At 33.7% G+C, this 21,663-nt stretch overlaps 1 protein-coding gene and 1 pseudogene across 1 annotated transcript; both read left to right on the forward strand.

The window, feature by feature from the left end:
- LOC105306223 overlaps positions 1 to 8,698 on the forward strand; it is a 9,572-nt pseudogene extending 874 nt beyond the window's left edge.
- A 10,739-nt stretch (positions 8,699 to 19,437) lies between these two features.
- On the forward strand, positions 19,438 to 20,385 carry LOC105306224 (olfactory receptor 52A1-like). Its single transcript, XM_011381131.1, has one exon. The coding sequence runs from the start codon at positions 19,438 to 19,440 to the stop codon at positions 20,383 to 20,385; it is 948 nt and encodes a 315-aa protein (XP_011379433.1).
- The last annotated feature ends 1,278 nt before the right edge of the window (positions 20,386 to 21,663 follow it).

Raw genomic sequence — 21,663 nt, forward strand, 5'->3', positions numbered from 1 at the left:
TGTAAAGAGTCCACCAGTATGGAAAGAAAATACTAAAGAAATAGCCTAGATAAGTCATAAAATATTTATTTCACATATTTTCACAAAAAATGATAGTAAAAATTTAGAAAAAATAAAATAAATTTTATTCACTCTCAATGTCTGTGCTGTAATCTAAAGCAATCAACTTTCTCTTTTTAATTGGCACAAAGTCACTATCTTCATTGTTTTAAATATTTGGAATGACTACTTCAGTTTCATTAATTACGTTTATGTTTTTGAATGATCTTTCTCCAACCTCATTTTTTGTTAAGTTTTCTTAATTTCTTCACTATTCACTGAAACATTTTAAAAAATCTGTTTGAAATGTTAAGTGCTGTTGGATGTTTGTATCAATACCTAGAAATGCAGTTTCCAGTTTTGTGGCCAGTTAAAGGGCTTTGTGAATATTTTTTGTAGTGAATGGAATTGGTTCAAGGTCACTGCCACATTCATTGGCAGGATAGACTTCAGGTATTAAATGAATTAATTCATTATCAGTTAATTCATGGTCATCCAGTAATTTGTTAATATTATCTACATTCAAATTGTCAGAGCCTTCTTCTTGAAATTTATTTAATAAATTAATAATGCCAGTTAATCCCTCTTCAGTTGCTGGAATGATATTTCCTGGTACAATCACTTCTGGTCATACTGCTTTCCAGCAAGCATTTAAAATTGATGGCTTTATATCACTCAAGGCTAAAGAAATATTCTTGATAAAACTGTTATTATTCCAGGCTCTGTAACTCTAAGTGATTCATTGTCTTCAAGTTTATTAAAAATATCATTAAAACTCAATTTAATATGATTAACCTTAAAAGTGGAAGAACGCTTGAACCTAAAGGTTGGGTCAATGAAGTTGTATTTGGCGGCAAATATATGACTTTTATATTTAGACTTTCTAAATTGTGTGGATGACTAGTGCATTATCTAAAAGTAAAAATATTTTAAAAGGAAGACACTTTTCCTTCACATAATTTTCAGCTTCCACAACAAAACTTTTGTAAAACCAATCAGTAGTTTTTTATTTGACATCCAATGAACAGGAAGATCATTAATAATTGTATTTTAGTAAGTATTAGTTCTTTGTATGTTGCTGAGTTAAGCTATTGTTTTTTAGAGAAAGTAATTACCAATAATGAAAATGAAAAATAAAGAACCATGTAAAAGAAACTGCATTAATGGAAATTGCATATAAAAAGTACACATAAACGGGGAAAATACTTACTCTACATAAAAAAACTCACATAAAAAATACTGTGTAAATAGAGAGATGGGTGTATATGAAAAGATATTCCCATCCTATGTCACACATATTGGTTCAAAGAGAAAAAAAATAGTAAAAGATTTTCTATGTAAATAGATTTTCAATGCAAATTGACTTTAAGTCAAAAATTGTTATAGGTGATAGTCATTATATAATAAAGCTCATTTCACCACAAAGAAGAAATAAAAGACAAGATCAAAAGATGTGTAGGAAAAATGGGAATGACAATTCAACCTGTCAAAATCTTTTGGATACAACAAAAGTGGTAATAAGAGGGAAGTTTGTATCATGACATACGTATCTCAAGAAACAAGAAAAATCTCAAATAAACAACCTAACATTGCACCATAAAATCAAAAAAAGAACAAACAAAGCCCAAAGTCAGTAGAAGAAAGGAAATAAAAATTAGAGCAGAAGTCAATTAAATTGAGAAAAAATAGATAAAATTATTGCAACAAAAAGCTGGTCTTTTGAAATAATCAATAAAGTTGACAAAATTATGGCTAGATTCACTAAATTAAAGAGAAAAGATTCAAACAAAATCAGAAATGAAAGAGAAGATTCATGGACACCCTAGAAATACAAAGGACTATTCAAGAATTCTATGAAAGACTATACACCACCAAACTTGATAACTTCAAAGTAATGGACAAGTTCTTAGGAAGATAAAACCTTCCTAGACTGAATTATGATCACTCGATCGATAGTAAGGAAATTAAAACAGTCATCAAAAACCTCCCAAAAAGTAAAAATCCAGGACCAGATAGCTTCACTAGTGAATTTTATTTAACATTTAAAGAAGATTTAATACCTATATTTCTCAAACTCTTCTGAAAAAAAATTGAAGAAGAGGCAATACTTTCTAAGTCACGTTATGAGCTCAACATTACCCAGATACCAAAACCTGGCTAGGACAACACACACACAAAAATCACAGACCAATATTTCTGATAAATATAGATGCAAATTCCTAAAATGAAATACTAGCAAATTGAATACAGAAACACATTAAAAGATAATATATCATGATCTAGTGGGTTTGATTCCTAGGGTGCAAGTATGGTTTGACACATGCAAATTAATCAATGTGATACATAACATTAACAAAATGAAAGATAAAAATCAAATGATCATATCAATAGATGCAGAAAAAGCATTTGACAATATATAACATCCATTTAAGATTAAAACACTCAATAAAATGGGTATAGGAGAAAATTTCAACAGAGTAAAGGCCATAGATGACAAACTCTCAGCTAATACTTGATGTGAAAAACTGAAAACTTTTCCTCTGAGATCAGGAACAAGACAAGAATGCCCACTCTCCCCACTGTTATTCAACACAGTACTGAAAGTTCTAGCTAGAGAAAGAAATAGAAGGCATCCGTATTAGGACTAAAGAACAAAAATTATCATTTTTCGCAGACATCATGATTTTTTACATAGAAAACTCTAAAGACGTCATCAAAAAAACTATTAGAAAGAATAAACAAATACAGTAAAATTGCAGGGTACAAAATCAATGTACAAAAATCCATTGCATTCCTGTACACTAACAATAAAATTTCAGGGAAAAATTTTTAAAAATTGCATTTGCAATTATAACAAACAATAAAATACCTCAGAATAAACTTAACATATATGTAAAGGACCTATACACTGAAAACTACAAGACATTGAGAGAAATTGAAGAAGATACAAAGAAATGGAAAGATATTTTATGCTCATGGATTGGAAAAATCAACATAGTTATAAGGGCCATATACCTAAAGCAGTGATATGCAGATTTAATAAAATCCTCATGGCATTTTTTGAAGAAATAGAACAAAAAAAAATTATCGAATTTGTATGGAACCACAAAAGATGCTGAATAGTCAAAGCAATCCTGACAATACAGAACAAGCTGAAGGTATCTCACTCCCTGACTTCAAATTATACTACAAACCTAAATAATAAAAACGGTATGGTATTGGCAGAAAAACACACAGACCACTGGAATAGAATTGAGAGCCCAGAAATAAATCACATGTATGTGGGCAACTGATTTTCAAAAACGGAACCAAAAACATACAGTGGAGGGGAAAAAAAAGCTCTTCAATAAATGGAGCTAGAAAAATTAGAAAGCCACATGAAAAAGAATGAAACCAGACTGCCATTTGACCATACACAAAAATTAACTTAGAATAGATCAAAGACCTAAATATAAGACCTGAAACTATAAAATGCATAGAAGTAAACATAGGTACTAAACTTAATAGACCTTGATTAAGAGAGGATTTTATAAATTTGATGCCAAAGCCTAAAGAAGTAAAAGCAAAAATAAATGAATAGGACTACATTGAACTAAAAATCTTCTGCACAGCAAAAATAACGATCAACAAAACAAAAAGGCAACCAACTGAATGGGAGAATATATTAGCAAAGAAACCTCCAATAAGAGACTAATTTCCAAAATATATAAAGAACTGATAAAGCTCAACAAAAACAAAAACAAAAACAAAAAATAATTCAATCGAAAAATAGGCAGAAATCCCAGACACTTTTCCCAAGAAGACATACAAATGGCCAAAAGACATATGAAAAGAGCCTCAACTTCACTAGCAATAAGTGAAATGCAAATAGGAGCCAAATGAGATACCACTTCACACCTGTTAGAGTGGCTATCATCAATAAGACAAGAAATAACAAATGTTGGAGAGGATGTGAGGAAAAGGAAACCCTTATACAACTCTGGTGGGAATATAAATTGATACAGTCACTATGGAAAACAGTATAAAGTTTCCTCAAAAAAAATAAAAATAGAGTTACCATATTGCATAGCAATTCCCCTTCTGAGTATCTACCTGAAATTTTAAAAACATTTATTTATAAAGATGTATGTACCCCAATGTTCATTGCAGCATTCATGAAAGCCAAGACATGGAAATGACCTAATAGTCTTTTGATTGATAAATACTGCCACTTGTGACAACATGGATTGATCTTGAGAGTATCATGCTAAGGAAATAAGTCAGATGCAAAAAGACAAGAACTATATGATTTCCCTCATATGTTGGATATAAAACAGAAAACAAACAAAACAAAAAAAAACAAACAAAACCTCTCATACACACAGACAACAGTACAGTGATTACTAGGGAAAGGGGACAAGGAGAGGCTGAAGAACGTAAAGGAGGTCAAATATATGATGACTGAAGAAGACTAGACTTTGGATGGTGAGCACAGAATGCAATATATAGATGATGTATTATAGAATTGTACACTTGAAACTTGTATAATCTTATGAACACATGTCACCTCAATAAATTTAATTGAAAAATACCAAAAAGAAAAGAAAAGAAAAAGAAAAGGTCAAGTGATGGCTAAGATGTAGAGAATTTGGAACCCCGATGGATTGTTGATGGGAAAGCAATAATAGTCCATAATAGTCCAGTTATTATGGAAACAGTATGGTAATTCCTCAGAAATTAAATATAAAAATACCATAAGATCCAGCAATTTCACTTCTTTGTTTATACTTCCAAAATTGAAAGTAGGAACAATAATAGATATATGTGCATTTATATTCATAGTAATATTACTGACAAGAAGCATAAAGTGAAAGAAACACAAATGTTCATCCATGGATGAATAAACAAAATGTGATACATACATACAAAGAGGTATTATTCAACCTTAAGAAGGAAGGAATTCTGGCACATACTTCAACATAGATGAACCTGAGGACATTATGCTAACTGAAATAAGACAATCAAAAAAGGACAAATATTGTATAATTCCACATATTTTGAAGAATGTCAATTAGTCAAATTCATAGACATGGTAAATGAAACAGTGATGACCAGGGACTGTAGGGAAGGGACAATAAATACAGAATTTCAGTTTAGGAAGATGAAAAAGATTCTGGAGATGGATGGTGGTAATGATTGCACAAGTGTCAATATAGTTACTGCACAACTGTACTCTTAAAAAATGATTAAAATGGTAAATTTTATGCTTTTATGTATATTTATATATATATTTGACCATAATAAATAAAAAGTCTGATAATACTAGGAATTTAACAAATATTTATAGTTGTGAAGGAGCACCCAGAATAAAGAAATATTATTCATAGAAACATGATGTTTGTGTGTGAAACACCACAGAGATACTGGAAATCAGCAGTTTGGTAAAGTAGATCACAATCACAGATTGGAGACAGGATGCTTTGTACATGTTATATAACAAAAAGTACTTTAAACCTTCTAAGACTCCTGGATGTATATATCAAAGCAGTAGCAGATAAGACAAGGTAAATTTTTACAGACAATAGTGATGATTTTAATAACTTAGGAAATCAGGAAATTCCTTCTTCTACACAAAGATGATAAAATTATTTAAATGTCTGTACCAACAACTCTAGTCAAACAAGCTGTCTCAAAACTTTTTTGGAGTACCTTTATGAGCATCTATTCTTGGATCCATGAAGAAGAGTGCCTTGATGTATTAGCATTTTTTAGCTTTAAGCATGATTGTGTGAAGGAAAAGCCTGGGCATTAGAAATATAATTTTATTAACCAATGACACCTGATAAATTTAATTTAAAAATATCTTGTCCTGATTTTAGAAAAGAATAATGTCTAAAAAGACCACAATGCAACATTGCACACATATGAATATACTGAATACTAGTCATGCGTATATATGTGTGTATATTTTGGTAGTAATGCCTGTCTCTGCCTTTTTGTGTGCTTCTCTTATGTGTGGTTCTTTTCAATTCCCTCCTTCCTGGAGCAGAATTTCAACCTTCTCCAAGGAGACTTTCAGATCATAGTCCTAAAACCCATAGGCAGAGGGCGATTATAATTTGGGTTTATTATCAGAACTGTTCCTTAGGAAATTGAGGGCCGGAAGTTTCAAATTCTGTTCTCTGGAGTAGGCATAATAAGGTGTCTCTTGTTCACATTTCTGATGGAGATAGGTTACATGTTCACTAAGAAATCTAAGTGAGGCTTAAGCAGAATCTCTTTGCTCATAGGTAAGGGGGAGAAGTGAATAGATTTTCATCATGAGATATCTTGCATCTCTCACGACTCTGTTCACAGACTACTGACCAAGAGCAAGGTCTTTGGTGACAATTCCTGGTATATCTGATAATAGGCAGTCAGTGATTAGAAAACTTGGAGATTATTTTAATATTTAGCAATTCCTGTTCTCTCTGATAGTGGCAGGATAATGAGGTAATGACCTTCTATAACAGTAGAAAAATTCAAGTTAAGAAAGGACTTTAGACTCAAAAACAGACAGCAAGGGAGGCAATAGAGAAGTAAGAGTCCTGGAAGAGGACCTCTGATTAGCCAGCTTGTCAGTATTCTTAAAGATCTTCAAGAGATACATTTATTGCAATATGGGGGCTTTAATTTTCTCCAGTTACCCTAAATTTAATAAGGTACTGAGTTTTTAAAAATTATTCTTTCTCTTATTCTCTTCTTCCTATTTTCTATCCAAGCTCGCATGGTTCTTTCACCTTCGTTTTCTCCCCCCACCCCACCTTCCTTATTGCTTCCCTAAAGTTTTCTCTTTTTTCCTTGTTTTGTCTGATTTTCCAATGGGATAAGATCCTCTGGATATTGCTTGGGGTGAGGTTAAAACCTTATTCATTATTCCTGGCCTGGGAGAGCTAGATCCATGAGCAGTTCTTTCAAACACTCAAACACTCATTTCAACTTCTCTGAACATTATCTCTCTTGGACATTCTCCTACATACAAGAACAAGGCAAAACCATATCCTCATTTTGCCTATGTTCCACTATAACTTAAGTTAAAAAAAAAAAAAAAAGAATTCATAACAATTCTAATAAGAAATGTTTGTGGCCTAAACTTGTTCTCTACATGTTGAATGGCTGTGCCTGCCTCAGTTTAAGGTTTATTTCATGGTGATTATCTGCAAATGTTTACTGAACGCTTTAGTGAGCAATACCTGCTGGTTTGGGAGGTGATTTTTTTAATTGGAATTTTCATGAAAATTAGTATTAGATGAAACATACTCATGGCATTTGGCATATCATTATGTATATGGCTTCTATATTTTTGTATCTTTATATAAGTGTGACTGTATGCAGGTATCTACACACTTATTTGTCTTTGTCTTACTGATTTGTTACATTTTTCAACATCCTCAATTCGGAACGTCCTTACCTTTTATATTAATTCAGAACCAGTCTTTGCTCCTGAGAAAAAGTACCAGAATATATATTTTGATTCAGAACTGAAGAGGATATTTTATTATCCAGCATCGACTATGCTACTAATTCATCTCACCCTTGGATCCAATTGTGTCCAACATCAGGAATCATTCTTTTGGTTTCTCCACTATAAGAATACACATAAGAAATAATATCACTGCTTTCCTTGCATTGTAATAAAACAAAAGTAATAATTTCACACTATTCTTGTGCTGTTTTTTTTTCTTTCTAGAAATAGACCACATCTTCTTCTATTCCAGCCAAATCCAGAATGCCCTATCAAAATATTTTTCCATATTTTTTTTCTTTTAAGTATCCCAGGGCTTGAGACTGCTCATTTCTGGATTTCTCAGTGCATCTCCTGTTTTTATTTAATGGCTGTTACTGTCAATGTCACAATTTTGACAGTCATATGGACAGAGAGAACTCTCTGGAACCAAATGTTCTTCTTCCTGGCCATTCTATCATCCATAGATCTGGCCCTCTCCACAATCTCAGATATATGTTGGATATCTTCTAGTTTAATGCTGATGAGATTGGCTTTGGAGTCTGTGTGGCTAAGATGTTTCTCATACACACCTTTACGGGAATGGAGTCTGCAGTTCTGCTGGCAATGGCCTTTGATCGCTATGTAGCCATCTGTGCATTGCTTCGTTATACAACATTCCTGACCATCTGGGTGCTGTCAGGAATTGGACCAGGTGTTGTATTGAGTCAGTCATGATTACACTTTCCATGATCTACCTAATCTACTGTCTGCCCTTTTGTGATGTCCTCATTATTGCCCACACGTACTGTGAACACATGGGTATTGCCAAGACGGCTTGTGCCAACATGAGAATCAATGCCATCTATGGTCTCTTTGTTGCTTCCTTCCTTGTTGTAGCCCTGGTTGAAATCTCCTGTGGCTACATCTTTTGTGCTGTATTCTACCTCATATCCCAAGATGCCTGTCATAAGACTTGAACACTTGTGGCTTACATTCTGTAGTCATGTTTGTTTTCAATACACTCTCTTTCTTCTCCTTCCTCACTCACCGATTTGGGCTAAAAATACTCCGTATATACACATTCTTGTCACCAACATCTATGTGGTCCTTACATCTGCCCTCAATCCTATTATCTATGGAGTAAGAACCAAGCAAATCAGAGAGCATGTGATCCGAGTATTTATTGGCAAGTAAGGAACACTATACTTACTGATCTTTAGGAATGAAGATCTGCATATAATGATGATATTAACTCCATTTACAAATTAATACTTGCTAAGTAATTGACAGTTTATTTGTCCATGTGAGAAACTGGAGTCTCAAAATGACATGACAGGATCAGAAAATCCAAGCCTTGGGAAATAATTCTCATTTTTAGAATGTTGCTAAATTCTCTTCAATTTTGATGATGAGCTGCAGCCTCTGACTGTGGTAGTTCATTATTCATGAAGAAAAGGGAAAACAGGAGACTTAAAGATGGGTTCCTATAATGTAATGTCTGAGAGTTTCTCACATTAAACTTTGTGTATTTATGATAGACTTCTTTGTGAAAATTCTACCAATAGGTCTAAGCTTATTCTAATTCTCTATTATAAACATTCAGATAAGTTTTCAAATATATAACAGTCCTAAAATATTCTTTTCAAGGATTATTTCCTTAATTTCCCTCTTCAAAATCTCAAGGAATCATTGCCATCACATTGCCTCTATTTTACCTCATGAAGACAATATTAAAGAAATATCTCAAAAAGATTTCAAAAACAATCAACCTTTTCTCTCCCCAAAATATGATTATTTAAACATTGAATGTCATTTTACTTTCAGGTAAATGTAGAATTTAATGAGAAGCATCGAGTACAATTTTTATTTCAAAGAAAGGAAAACTGATTTTATGAATTCAACTTAGGACTCACTGGTTGGAGTGATTATAACTTTTGGCAGTCACCTGAACAACCCCCACATGAGCCCATTCCTTCACTCTTGGAGTCCACCAATACTTCTTCCGTTGTGAACATAATGAGTTTCTAATAAAATTGAATGTCATATCATGGTAGATATAGGACTGGGAAAATAATTTTCCTCCATCAGATTTGATCAGTGCTTCTTTTTTTTTTTCTGGAATTTTTGGAAGAATTTATGGTAAGAATAATTCTTTTCTTTCCCAGTGAAGATAGATGAACAGAAAATTGTTTTTCTTTTTTGCAATGTTGCTGTTATGGTAATAATGTAAGTATATGATACTGGGTATCCTCAACTAATTGCTGTGGAGCTGCCTCAGTGTTCAACTTGGTCACATAGTTTAGAAAACAGGAAATTTTCAAGCTGTAGGTAGATGGAAACCACAGATATACTGTGATTTGCACATAGTTTATCCATTAATTAAAATAAAAATTGGTATCAGTTTTCTAATAATACAGTACTATATGTTAAATGTGGGGTATCTTAAACTGCCTTTTACTTAAAGATATTGGTTTTAATTGCTCCCAGACCTCTCAAATACTTTGATAAAGGTATTTAATGATGTATTTTTCAATGTGTTTAGAAAACTCTTTGTTATATGAATTTCATCTCAAATAAAATGAACATGATAATTTTAGAAAAATTAATCTATAATATTAAGTGATAGTAAGGTATGATTCTTTACATAATTAAGTGAATATTTCAATTTTTAAATTTATCTTAACAGTTCAATAGAGTACGGTCCTTAAAATATTGTCATAAATTAGAAGTATTTATAAGTGTTACAAGTTTCATGTCTAGCTAACTATAATTTTTTTTTAATAACACTTCAAAAAAAAACTGAAGCTCTTATTCTAAAGATTGGCTTGATTGTATTGGCCTGATTATGAAATTTATTTTCCATCTCCAGCTTTCATTTTATTTGCATTTGCATTCAAGACTGAGAACAAAAATGACTCAATATCAAAGTATTGAAAATGTACCACAACACTGTCTTATAATTTTAGCTATGAGGATTCTACATAGCCCTACTAGAATTTATTTAGGAAGAGGAATGAAAGAGACTAGAACACTCCAAGAGTAATTGTTCAGGAGAGAACACTGATATAAAGCTGTCTTAAACTTCTGACAACACAGAAAAGAATGTAAGAGCAAAATATACAGAGTATGGGATATATCTGTATACATGTATATGGAAATATTCACATCTATCTATCTATCTATCTATCTATCTATCTATCTATCTATCTATCTATCTATCTATGATGTATCATCATCTATTATCTATTGATCCATCTATCTATCTACCTACCTTTATCTAGAGAGAAATTAGCTCATAATTGTGGAGGCTGGCAAATCTGAAATCTGCAGGTCAGTCTAGCAGTCTGGAGACCCAGGGAAGAGTTGATGTTGGAGCCTCAGGTCCAAAGTCACTCTTGGATGCAGAATCCTTTCTTCCCTGAGAGATCTCAGTCTTTTTCTCTTAAGGTCTTCAGTTGATTGGAGGAGGCCCACCCACATAATGAAGGGTAATGTGCTTTCCTCAGTGTCTGCTGACTTAAATGTTAATCATATGTAAAAACTACCTTTACAGCAACATCTCGATTGGTGACCAAACATCTGGGCAGGTAGCTTAGCCAAGCTGATGTATAATATTAAGCATCACAAAGAGCGAATATGACAAACGTGGCTTCCATCTTCACGGAAGCAGAAAGAATGAGAGTGAAAGGATTAAACTCTATACATACATATAAGAAATGAATATAAGGAATACAGAGGTGTCTTTAAATATTAATTTAGGGAAATCTTAAATACGAGAAAACAAAATGAGTAGGATACGTTGATTCAAGGACAGAAAGTAAAAGGTGACAATATGTGACACATGTGACTTTCTATAATATAGAGAAATTAAAAGTCATCAGATTGGAAACTTGATTGATCACTATGGATTATATATCTAACTATTATTTTCTTCTTTCTTTCTGCACCTTATTATAATGGAAGAATTATGATATTAAAATTATATAATATAATATAATTATATAAATAGAATTAGAATTAATTAGAATAACCTTCTTCCACTTAACATTAATGTTTTCACTGTTACCCTAATAAGTCCTTTGACGGCATATGTCATATTTCTAAACAATGGCATCTATAGCAACTGGACTTAATCTCCAACTGCTCTAGTATTTCCTCCTATCTCTCTCTTGCCCATTTTTGTCTTATTTTCAAGATACAGCTTCCTCAATAGTCTATCCTAGCCTTCTTTTCTTATCATTCTAAACAATCTTCTTGGAATTAATACCTATTTCTATTCTTTAAATGCAAATTATACATTTAACTCAACTTCACTCACAACACTCGCTCTTGTAATTCTCTTTAATATTACTCATTATTTATAGAGCAAAGTCCAAACACCTTCAAACAATCAAACCTCTATCTCTGTTTCATCTCTCAGCATTAAACTCAAACTTTTTTCAGTCACACTAACATTGTTTTTTAGTTCTCTAAACAATCTCTTACAAAAGCTGATCCTTTATCTGAAGCAATCCTTATCTTCTTATTCTTCACTTGGCAGTCGCCTATTTAGCCTCCTAGTTTTATCATGGACATCATTTTTCTGGATATCAATTATTGGCATCTCTCCCCAAATACTTAACTTATCATATTACCTTTATGCTCCCCAGCATAGGTCTTATCAAATGATGTTGTATTTATTTATTTATTTTTAGTTTAATTCCTTATGTCTGATTTTATTAAAGCAACATTCATTTTTTTAAATTAAAATTAAATTTATTAGGGCAACATTACTTAATAAAGTTATATGGGTTTTGAGTGCACATAATTTGTATATTTCATTGTGTGTTCACCATCTAAAGTTAAATTTTCTTCCGTTACTATATATTTGACCCCTTTTCATTTATCTACCTCTCACCCTCGCCCCTTTCCCTCTGATAACCACTAAACTGTTGTCTGCATCTATGAGCTTCTATTTGTTTGTCTTATTCATTTGTTACTTTCAGTTTTATATCCCACATATAAGTAAAATCATATAGTTCTCAACTTTTTCTGTCTGACTTTTTTATTTAGCATGATAATCTCAGGATTTACCTATATTGTTACAAATGTCAATATTTCATCTTCTCTCATGGCTGAATAATATTCTCTTACATATATATATACCACATCTGCTTTATTCAATCATCTCTTGAAGGACAGCAATCCCTCTTCTGGATATCGACCCCCCAAATTTGAAAACATTTATCTGTAAAGATATATGAGCCTCAATGTTCACAGCAGCATTGTTCATGGTGGCCAAGATTTGAAAACAATCGAAATGATGTTCATTTGTACTTTTTCTAAATGTAATCTCCTAGAAAGCTTAGTTCTTGCCTATTGTATCACAAGTGCCTAATATGATGATTGTTATATGGTTGATGGTCAGTGTATAGTTGATAAATTAATTAATCCTGATTTAAAAAATGCAATTGACTGTATTTTAAAGATATATATGTATGTATTTGTCTGATTTGCCAAGGTTGTAGATTTTCTAATAAATTTGAATTCGAATGTCTTCCTACAAATTGCTTCATTATATGCAAAATTCAGAAATTTTATAAGGTGGAGCAAGTCTCTTTTAGTACTTTGCTTTAACATTACAGTCAAGATTTTTCATTCAAGTGTGTGGATTTCTTATATAGAGGAGATCATACAGAGGACCAGGGAAGCTCTATAATGGGATATTATTTTATTTTAATTGAAATATAATTCATACATACTATAAATGCATCAATTTAAAGTATATAATTCAGATAATTTAGCAGTTGTTGGGATATTGACAGAGTTGTGTAACTATCACCACTATCTAATTCTAGAATATTTTCAACAACCTAAAACAAATCTCATACCAATTAGCTTACATTGTCCATTTCGAATTCCTTCCCAGTCATTGGCAACCATTAATCTATTTTCTGTCATTATGAATATGTCTATTCTGAATATTAAAATAGATATAAGCATATAATATGTGATCTTTTGTGTCTGACTTTTTCACTGTTGGGACCCAGGGCAGGTGGCCCCAAGCATTCCCACAATGGCATAATGATTATTTTAAATTAAAATCACTTGAGAAGCAACAGGAGTGGGAGGAGCTCTCTGACTCTCCTCTGTCTCTCTAAATGCAGGAAAGACATTTCCATGTGATAGGTGCCCTTCCTGCTCCTGATGGCTGAGAGAGAGCCTTATCTCATGAATTTAAAAATCCAAAGCTCAAAAACCCTGCATAAACAAACCTTGTAATGTATTTACTAATTTACTATCTGAGCACAAACCTTGCTTAGATTCTTAATGAGCACTAACTTTGTCTTGTCAATTTCTCAGAAAGTTGTTTCTTTGTTTAAAAAGTATAAAAATGTGCCTAATTTGATCATTTCTTTGAGCCTCAATTTATTATCTGAACATCATACTGTAATTTTCTCATATGCATGTATTAAATTGGTTTTTCTTCTGTTAACATAGTCTTGTGCCAATTGTATAATTTACTAGTCTAGCTGTAAGAACTGAAGAAAGGTGTGTGGGAGGGAATTCTCCTCCTCCCCAACAGATCCAGACCAGGTAGATACTCGCCAGTTCTCATTCCTGGAAGATTCTATTCTTCTAGAAACCAGAGCATCTTCTCACCCTGTATTCCAGGTTTGACACTAACTTGCCTCTAGGAAAGAAACCTGGGATGAGAAAGGTAAAGGATTCTCTAGGGGCCTTAAAAGGATAATGATGCTCTGTGATCAACCTAGGCACTCAGGACTATCCAGCCACTCTTTCATTAATATGTGCTGGAAATTTTGGTAGAAACAAATTGTTGCAACCAGTCTCTTCATATGCCAGGCCAACTGATTGCTCATTCCAGGTAAGTCTTTCCCCTACAAACTGGGAAGTAGGAGCTGATAAGGGGTCGGATGGCAGTTTCTTTTTGAGGGGAAAAATGATAGAAAGGGTTTTTTAATCTTGTTTTACTCAATTTCTCTGTCCATGTTTTCTCTGTGTTTAGAATTTTTTATCAAGTTATAAAGTATAATGGGCTTGATTAACAAAATTTAAAGTTGAAAGATTTTCATAGGCAATTAGGTCATATTTTTTTGTATTTCTGAATCCCAAGTAAAGGCATAAGCAGGGTTGTTCCAAGTTTTCTGAGTTCTAGTTGACTAGATCTTCATTAAATCTAATGTTTCCTGGTTTATTGAAAATGAAAAAGAATAATTTAGAGGTAATCTACCATTGATGTCTGTGGAGATGTGGTGCTTGAGTAACATAGAAAGTAGAAAAAAGATAGGAGGATCATATACCTTGAAAAGATTTAGTATCTGATCCCAGCAGTTTAGTCCTGTCTGTGTTAGGGTAAAGGATACCCCAATCTCCTTTTTACCTTCTTGCCTCCTCTGGAGACCTACTATCACGTTTTTTTCTTCTTCCACTCAGTAAGTAAGAATGAGACAATCCTTTATAAGATATCAATCAAACTTTTTTTTTTTTAAAGCAAGAGAAAATCAAGCTCATAACCCTAACCTTGTTGTCTCTTACAGAAACTGGATTTAATGAAAATTAGATGTATTTTCCCTTTAGTTCTATGTACTCAAATCCAGTAAAAAAGAAGTGATTATTACAATTTTTTTTTCTTAAATCATGTGACCTTTTTAACTGCAAAAAGGTCTGCAAACTAGTTAGGATATCACCTTATTATTTTAACTCTGATCTTTTGATGACTACTTGGAAGAATGGCCAGTCTTAACATATGAGATGATAGAGGAAGACTCTTAAGCACTAGAAATTTCATCTTCTCATGGAATTTTCTTCATTTCTATCATTGGGAAATTTTCACTTCTCTGTGTTTTAACTCTCCTAAAGACTCTACACACTGTTTATGCTTTTAAAAATATAATTAGGCCTTTTGTAAGCTACCATATGCTGAGTATTTGTTCCAGACACTGATCCATTCTATATAATCTCATTTAACACTAAGCTAAGTGAGGATAATGTCCTTAATTTACAAATGAATAAACTGCAAGTAATGGGTATGGTACTTTAGCAAGATTCCATAAATGGTAAGTGAAAGATTTAGAATTAATAGACAGGTCATCTTTCTGATTTCCAAGTCATTAATTTCAACCATTTGCTGAATACTAGGTGAAAGGAAAACAGACTCATTGTTTTTCTCACTACATTTGTTACGGAACCCAAGCTGTGTACCCAATGCTTTAAAAGGCCAAAACTCAAAACATCAGAGTTTGGAGTAAGGAAAGGTTTAACGATCAAGAAAGTGTCAACTGAGAAGATGAGAGACCTAATGGTGCCTCAAATCCATCTCACTTGCAGGATTAAGATAAGAGTTTTTAAGGGGTTAGGTGAAACACATATGAGGATGCACTGGTGGTGCAAGTGTTAATTGGAGGACCTTGGAACTTGGCCTTTTATGGTAAGGGGTGTCAGCACTGGATCTTCTTGGACAATGGACCCTTCACTTCTGAAAGGTTTCCGGTGTTCGAGCTCCAGTTATGTCTCAGTTTTTGGTTCTCAGTGCAGATAGAGGTCAAAATTCTCTTCTCTGCTCATACTTCAACTGCATGACGTGGTTTTGGTCTGTGGTCTCTGAAGAGCAGCTCAGGAATCTTGCTAAACAGGATAGGACCATTTTGAGCTGGCTCTGAGATTATAAACTCACACCAACATTTCTAACAGTAGATGTGTATGGGGCTTTTCCCCATAAGCAATCTCCAATTCTTTGCAGACACCAATTGGGTGTCCTATAATTTAATTCAATTATGACATTATTTACCTGGATTTAGCATAGAGCTCAGTCCCATAAGACTCTCCCCTACCTCAGAAGCTAATTTCAAGTGCGGGTCTTTTATTGTAATGGCGATCAGAGTTTTGGTAACAAGTCATCATGTTACCCACAATTTGTCTGGCTTGGCTACAAAATCAAGGGTTCCCAAAACCCTTTCCTCAAATCTGATAATTTGTTATAATGACTCACAGAACTCAAGAAAACAGTTTACTTAGCAACCAGATGGAAGAGATGCACAAGGCAAGGTATTTGGCAACGAGTATGGAGCCTGCATAACCTTTCCAGGAACATCTCACTCCCAGCACCTCTATATAATCAGCAACCTGGACACTTTCCAAACCTACTTTAAGGATTTTTATGGAAGCTGTATTACATAAGTGTGATTGATTAAATCAGTGGTTATTGGTGATTCAGTCAATCCTCAGCCCTTCTCATTTCCTCAGAAATCAGATGGGGCTGAAAGTTCCAAGCTTTTAGTAATAAGTTTTATTCCTCTGGAAACCAGCCACATCATGGTTATCTAGAAGCTTTTCCAAAAATCACCTCATTAACATAACCTTAGGTATAGTTAAAAGGTGCTTGTTAGGAATAACAAAAGACACTCCTTTTACCTTTATTGTCCTGGAGCTATTTCAGGAATTGAGGACAAAAGACCAAATATTATAACAAAGGGTGCTCCTATTGCTCTTATCATTTAGGAAATTACAAGGTTTTTAGGGGCCCTGTACCAGGAAAGGGGATGAAATTTCTTATTATAAATCACAATCTCATACTAGGCAAGTAATCTGATTAAGTAGGTGGGGTAAGTATAATATTTATGTTTGCCTTTAGACTATCAGACAATTATTGAAGGATGTTTAAGGAAATAGTATTTTTAGTTTATGAGATCTTTTTCTCTTTCAGCTTGTACCATTTCTGGGAATTTATATACATAAGAATTAACAACAATGTTCATACATTTCACTATTTTCCTCACCACATATCCCTAGATACCACATATTGGTATCAAATATCATCAACAATGTTTATCGCTTTAATCCATATTTATGACTATGCTGACTATATTATATACATGTAAATATCTATAATAAATATATAATATAATTTATATTATCTATATGTTATATACTTCACTCATTACTATTGTTGCAGGATCATAAGCAAAAATCTCAGTGTCCTTCTATCAACTCTTTTTTCATTTAAGAATTATCGAACCCCAAATCTCTTTTTTATTCCTACATAGTACTTCATGTGGCCATAAAACAGCTACTTACTTCTATGACTTTTTTCAAGAAATTGCCATCAGGAGAAAAACAGAAATAGGGACTTCTACCGTTATTCATCAAGGGCTTTTTTTTTTCAGGGTGTATAGAGATGACCAGACCTGAGGAAATCTCTATAGAAGTAATTTGGATGAGTGTTTAGCCATGGCGGATTGGAGCAAAATGTGAAATGGTTAAAATACTAGAGAGTGATTAATAAAACTGAGACCAGAGGGAGAAAAAAGTTTAGTCAAATTGTTTTGAATCCCCCCAAAAGTAATATGAGTCAAAATCTGTAAAGATTGTAGAACTAGGGAGGTGTTAAGAACTGAGCATTATATTCAAAGGATCTATAGGATTCAAATCACAGCTAATCACTCATAGTATAGTATAAAGTTATTGAAAAGAAAAAGCAGAGAGTCCACTATATAAAGCAGGATTGCAGTCTTACCCAGATTTCAAGGAATCTAGAGATCCACTGATCTCTAACCTCTGAGAAGAAAACATAATTATGCTAATCTAGCTTCAGAGTATGTCTAAAGCAGCTAGAACTTGTTTTTTGTTTTTGTTTGTTTGTTTGTTTGTTTCTTATAAATACACCAGCTTAGTTTAAATTGTCCATACTTTTTTTAAGCACTTTTTTTAATTAAACTTATTGGGGTTACATCAGTTAATAAAATTACATTAAGTTTCTAGTGTACAATTCAATAATACATCATATGTATATTGCATTGTGTGTTCACCACCCAGAGTCAAATCTCCTTTCCTCACCATATACTTGACCCTCTCTACCCTTATCTACCTCCCTGTCTCCACCCTTTCCCTCTGGTAACCACTATTTCTTGTCTGTCTCTATGAGGTTTTGTTTGTCTTATTTGCTTGTTCGTTTGTTTTTTTTCAGTATTATATCCCACGCATGAGTGAAATCATATGGCTCTCAAATTTTTCCATCTGTTATTTTGTTTAGCATGATTACCTCAAGATCCATTTTGTTCATACTCCTTGAATGTGGTACATCTGCTTTATGTTTCTCTTTTCTTCCTATTCCTTGTTCTTCTTATTCTTACTCCTAAGCCCCAGTAAAAACAGACTCTCTATTCCACACTCCTTATTCCACTCAACATCTACCTTAAACAAAAATCAGTCTTAATTCACTTAGAGAACTAATTTCATATGGCTCTATCTGAAACACCACTAAAGTTCAGATCTCCTCTAAAGTTCACATTTTATGCCCTGAAAAACATTACATTAAGCATTCCTTCATGGTTATGTAATGAAAAACATTACATTAACCATTCCTTACATAACCATGAAGGAATAGTTAATGTAAGAAAGGTAGACTGTCTTCTAACAAACCTCATTTGAGAACTAATACCAATGACCCAGGGATAAAAACTAAATCCCTAGGACCAGGAGCTGTGTAGCTAATATTGAAGGCTTTCAGAGGATTAGACACTAATGTAACAAAGCAACAGAAGCAGGATTTCTTCTAGGAGACCAAGGCTCATGGGCTGGCATTTAGAAATAAATAAAGAAAAACGCCTAATGGTGGTTTTTCAGGCAAACTAGACTAGAGCTCACTTTCTATTTCTACAAGAGCTAAGAGCTAAGTTACGAATCCTGAAACTTTCTTATTTTTCAGCTCTGATAGGTCAACAAGATTGTTTGCTTCTGCATTTCTGACATGTATTATAGAATCTCTGAACATTCCAGTCAAACTGCCATCCAAAGCACCGAAATTATTTCAGTGCTCAGTATGGTTGAATGATAATGGTTACAAGTGAGAGCTGAAGCTTTTTGACTTCTCATTCAAGTTTTCTTCTGCAGGTTATCAGAATCATTGGTGAGAAGACAGAATACCAACCTCTATGTCACCCAACAATACATCATATTTGAACCCCAGAACTGTATTCTTGATTGGAATTCCAGGACTAGAACATGTGCAGTTTTGGATTGGATTTCCTTTCTTTGTTCTGTGCCTAGTGGCTCTTGTGGGAAATATCATTTTATTAATCATCATCCCCACAGAACGCAACCTGCACCAGCCCATGTACATCTTCCTGGCTATATTGGCAGCCACTGACATAGGACTCTGTGCAGCCATTGTTCCCAAGATGCTGGCCATCTTCTGGTTCAGATCTTCCTCCATGGCTTTTGACAACTGCCTAGCCCAACTGTTCTTCATTCATGCTTTGCAGGGCATGGAGTCTGGCATCCTATTAGCCATGGCTTTTGACCGCTACATTGCCATCTGTGATCCACTGAGGCACACATCCATCCTCACACCTTCCATCCTGGGTCGCATGGTTGTGATGGTGGCTATCCGAGCTATAGTGCTGGTTAGTCTGTTACCCATTCTAATCAAAAGACTTCATGTTTTCCATTCCATTCTTATTGCCCACTCTTACTGTGAGCACATGGCTGTGGTCAAGCTGGCTGCAGAAGACACCCAAGTCAATAAAGCTTGTGGTCTTTTTGTGGGGTTTACAATTCTGGGATTTGACATGATTTTTATCATCATTTCTTATATCCTTATTTTCCAGGCTGTTTTTCATTTACATCAAAAGGAGGCACGACTCAAAGCATTTAATACATGTACAGCTCATATTTTTGTTTTCCTTGAGTTTTATATTCTTGCCTTCTTCTCTTTCTTCAGCCACCGTTTTGGACATGTTGTCCCCTCTACCCACATTCTTCTGTCTACTGTCTACCTCCTTGTGCCCCCTGCACTCAACCCTATTGTTTATGGTGTAAAAAATAAAGAAATTTGTAAGCGTGTGACACAGATTTTTCTTGTGAGTCATGGATCCCAGTAGTCATCTATTAAATGTCTGTGGTCATGTAGAGAATACTTTTATTTCCTAGAGATGAAGAGAGGTCGGACTCTGGGTGTTCATTGTTGGGGATTCACATCATCATGCGCTATCTTAAAGGTGTTTATTTCTAAAATTACAGCTAAATTGACATAAAAAAGTATACAAGTTAACACCGATACTAACTTTCTATCTATAATGCATTTGACTTCTAATCTAATCTTCAGCGTTTTCTTCCTTTACTTGGTGTTTAATTTGCTGTTTTTTTTATTTCTTCATAAGGAAGTTTTGATTACTGGTTTTCAGACTTTCCCTTTTGTAATCTATGTATTTTCAAGTTTGGATTTATTTAACCATTGCTTTTGTTGCATACCATACATTTGACTCTGTATTTTTATTCTTATTCTATTAAAAATAAGACTAATATTCTTTGTGATTTCTGTGTCAAACCATGAGATATTAAGATATATTCATACATACATGGCCAATTGACTTTTGAACAAGATGTCTAAGCAATTTAATGGGAATTCGAAAGTCTTCCTGAACTATAGGACTAGCACAACTAAATGAATAAACGAGAAAATGAACTGTGACATCTACCTCGTATCCCATACCAAAATTACATTAAGGTGAATCGTAGACCTAGGCATCAAAGAAAAAGGTATAAAGATCTGATCTGAAATACACGCCTCATTAGAAAAGGAACAGCATTGCATCATTGAAAGATGAAAAAGTGGCTATGATACTGACCCAGTGGAACTTGCCAGAAATTCACTCTCTAGGATGCCATGAAAAGCCATTCATGGATTTTTAAGAAAGCTGCTGGCCATTGGGTGCTGCTTGCTTTGTGCACTGCAGAATTTGGGCCCTAGAAGAGTTTCAAGAACTGCAGGAGCCTGCTGGAAACTAGAGAAGGCACTTAAACTGCAAGAGTCTGTGGAGTGAGCATAGAAGAACCAGGAAACAAAGTCCTCTTCTCCTGTAGTGCCTTACCAGTGCCCTCCAATGACAAAGTTTAGCATTGTGCCAGCTTGTAAAGAAAAAGTACTTAGACAGCCAAGGTACTCTTTCACAGAGAGGTAAAAAATAAATTTGGAGCTGAGAGGCAATCGATCTTTAAAAGCATAGCCTCATAGCAAGTAATAAAGTTGTTGGTACATGTACTGGGAACACAGTATGTAAGTAGGCTAGTCAGGCATTTACCTTGCTTAAGTATGGTACTCATACCAGTCTTCACTTAAATAGGTGACAAAAATATTGCCTTTTAACACATTTTTTTTT

This window comes from Pteropus vampyrus, unplaced genomic scaffold (assembly GCF_000151845.1).
Source record: "Pteropus vampyrus isolate Shadow unplaced genomic scaffold, Pvam_2.0 Scaffold431, whole genome shotgun sequence".
Classification (NCBI taxonomy): domain Eukaryota; kingdom Metazoa; phylum Chordata; class Mammalia; order Chiroptera; family Pteropodidae; genus Pteropus; species Pteropus vampyrus.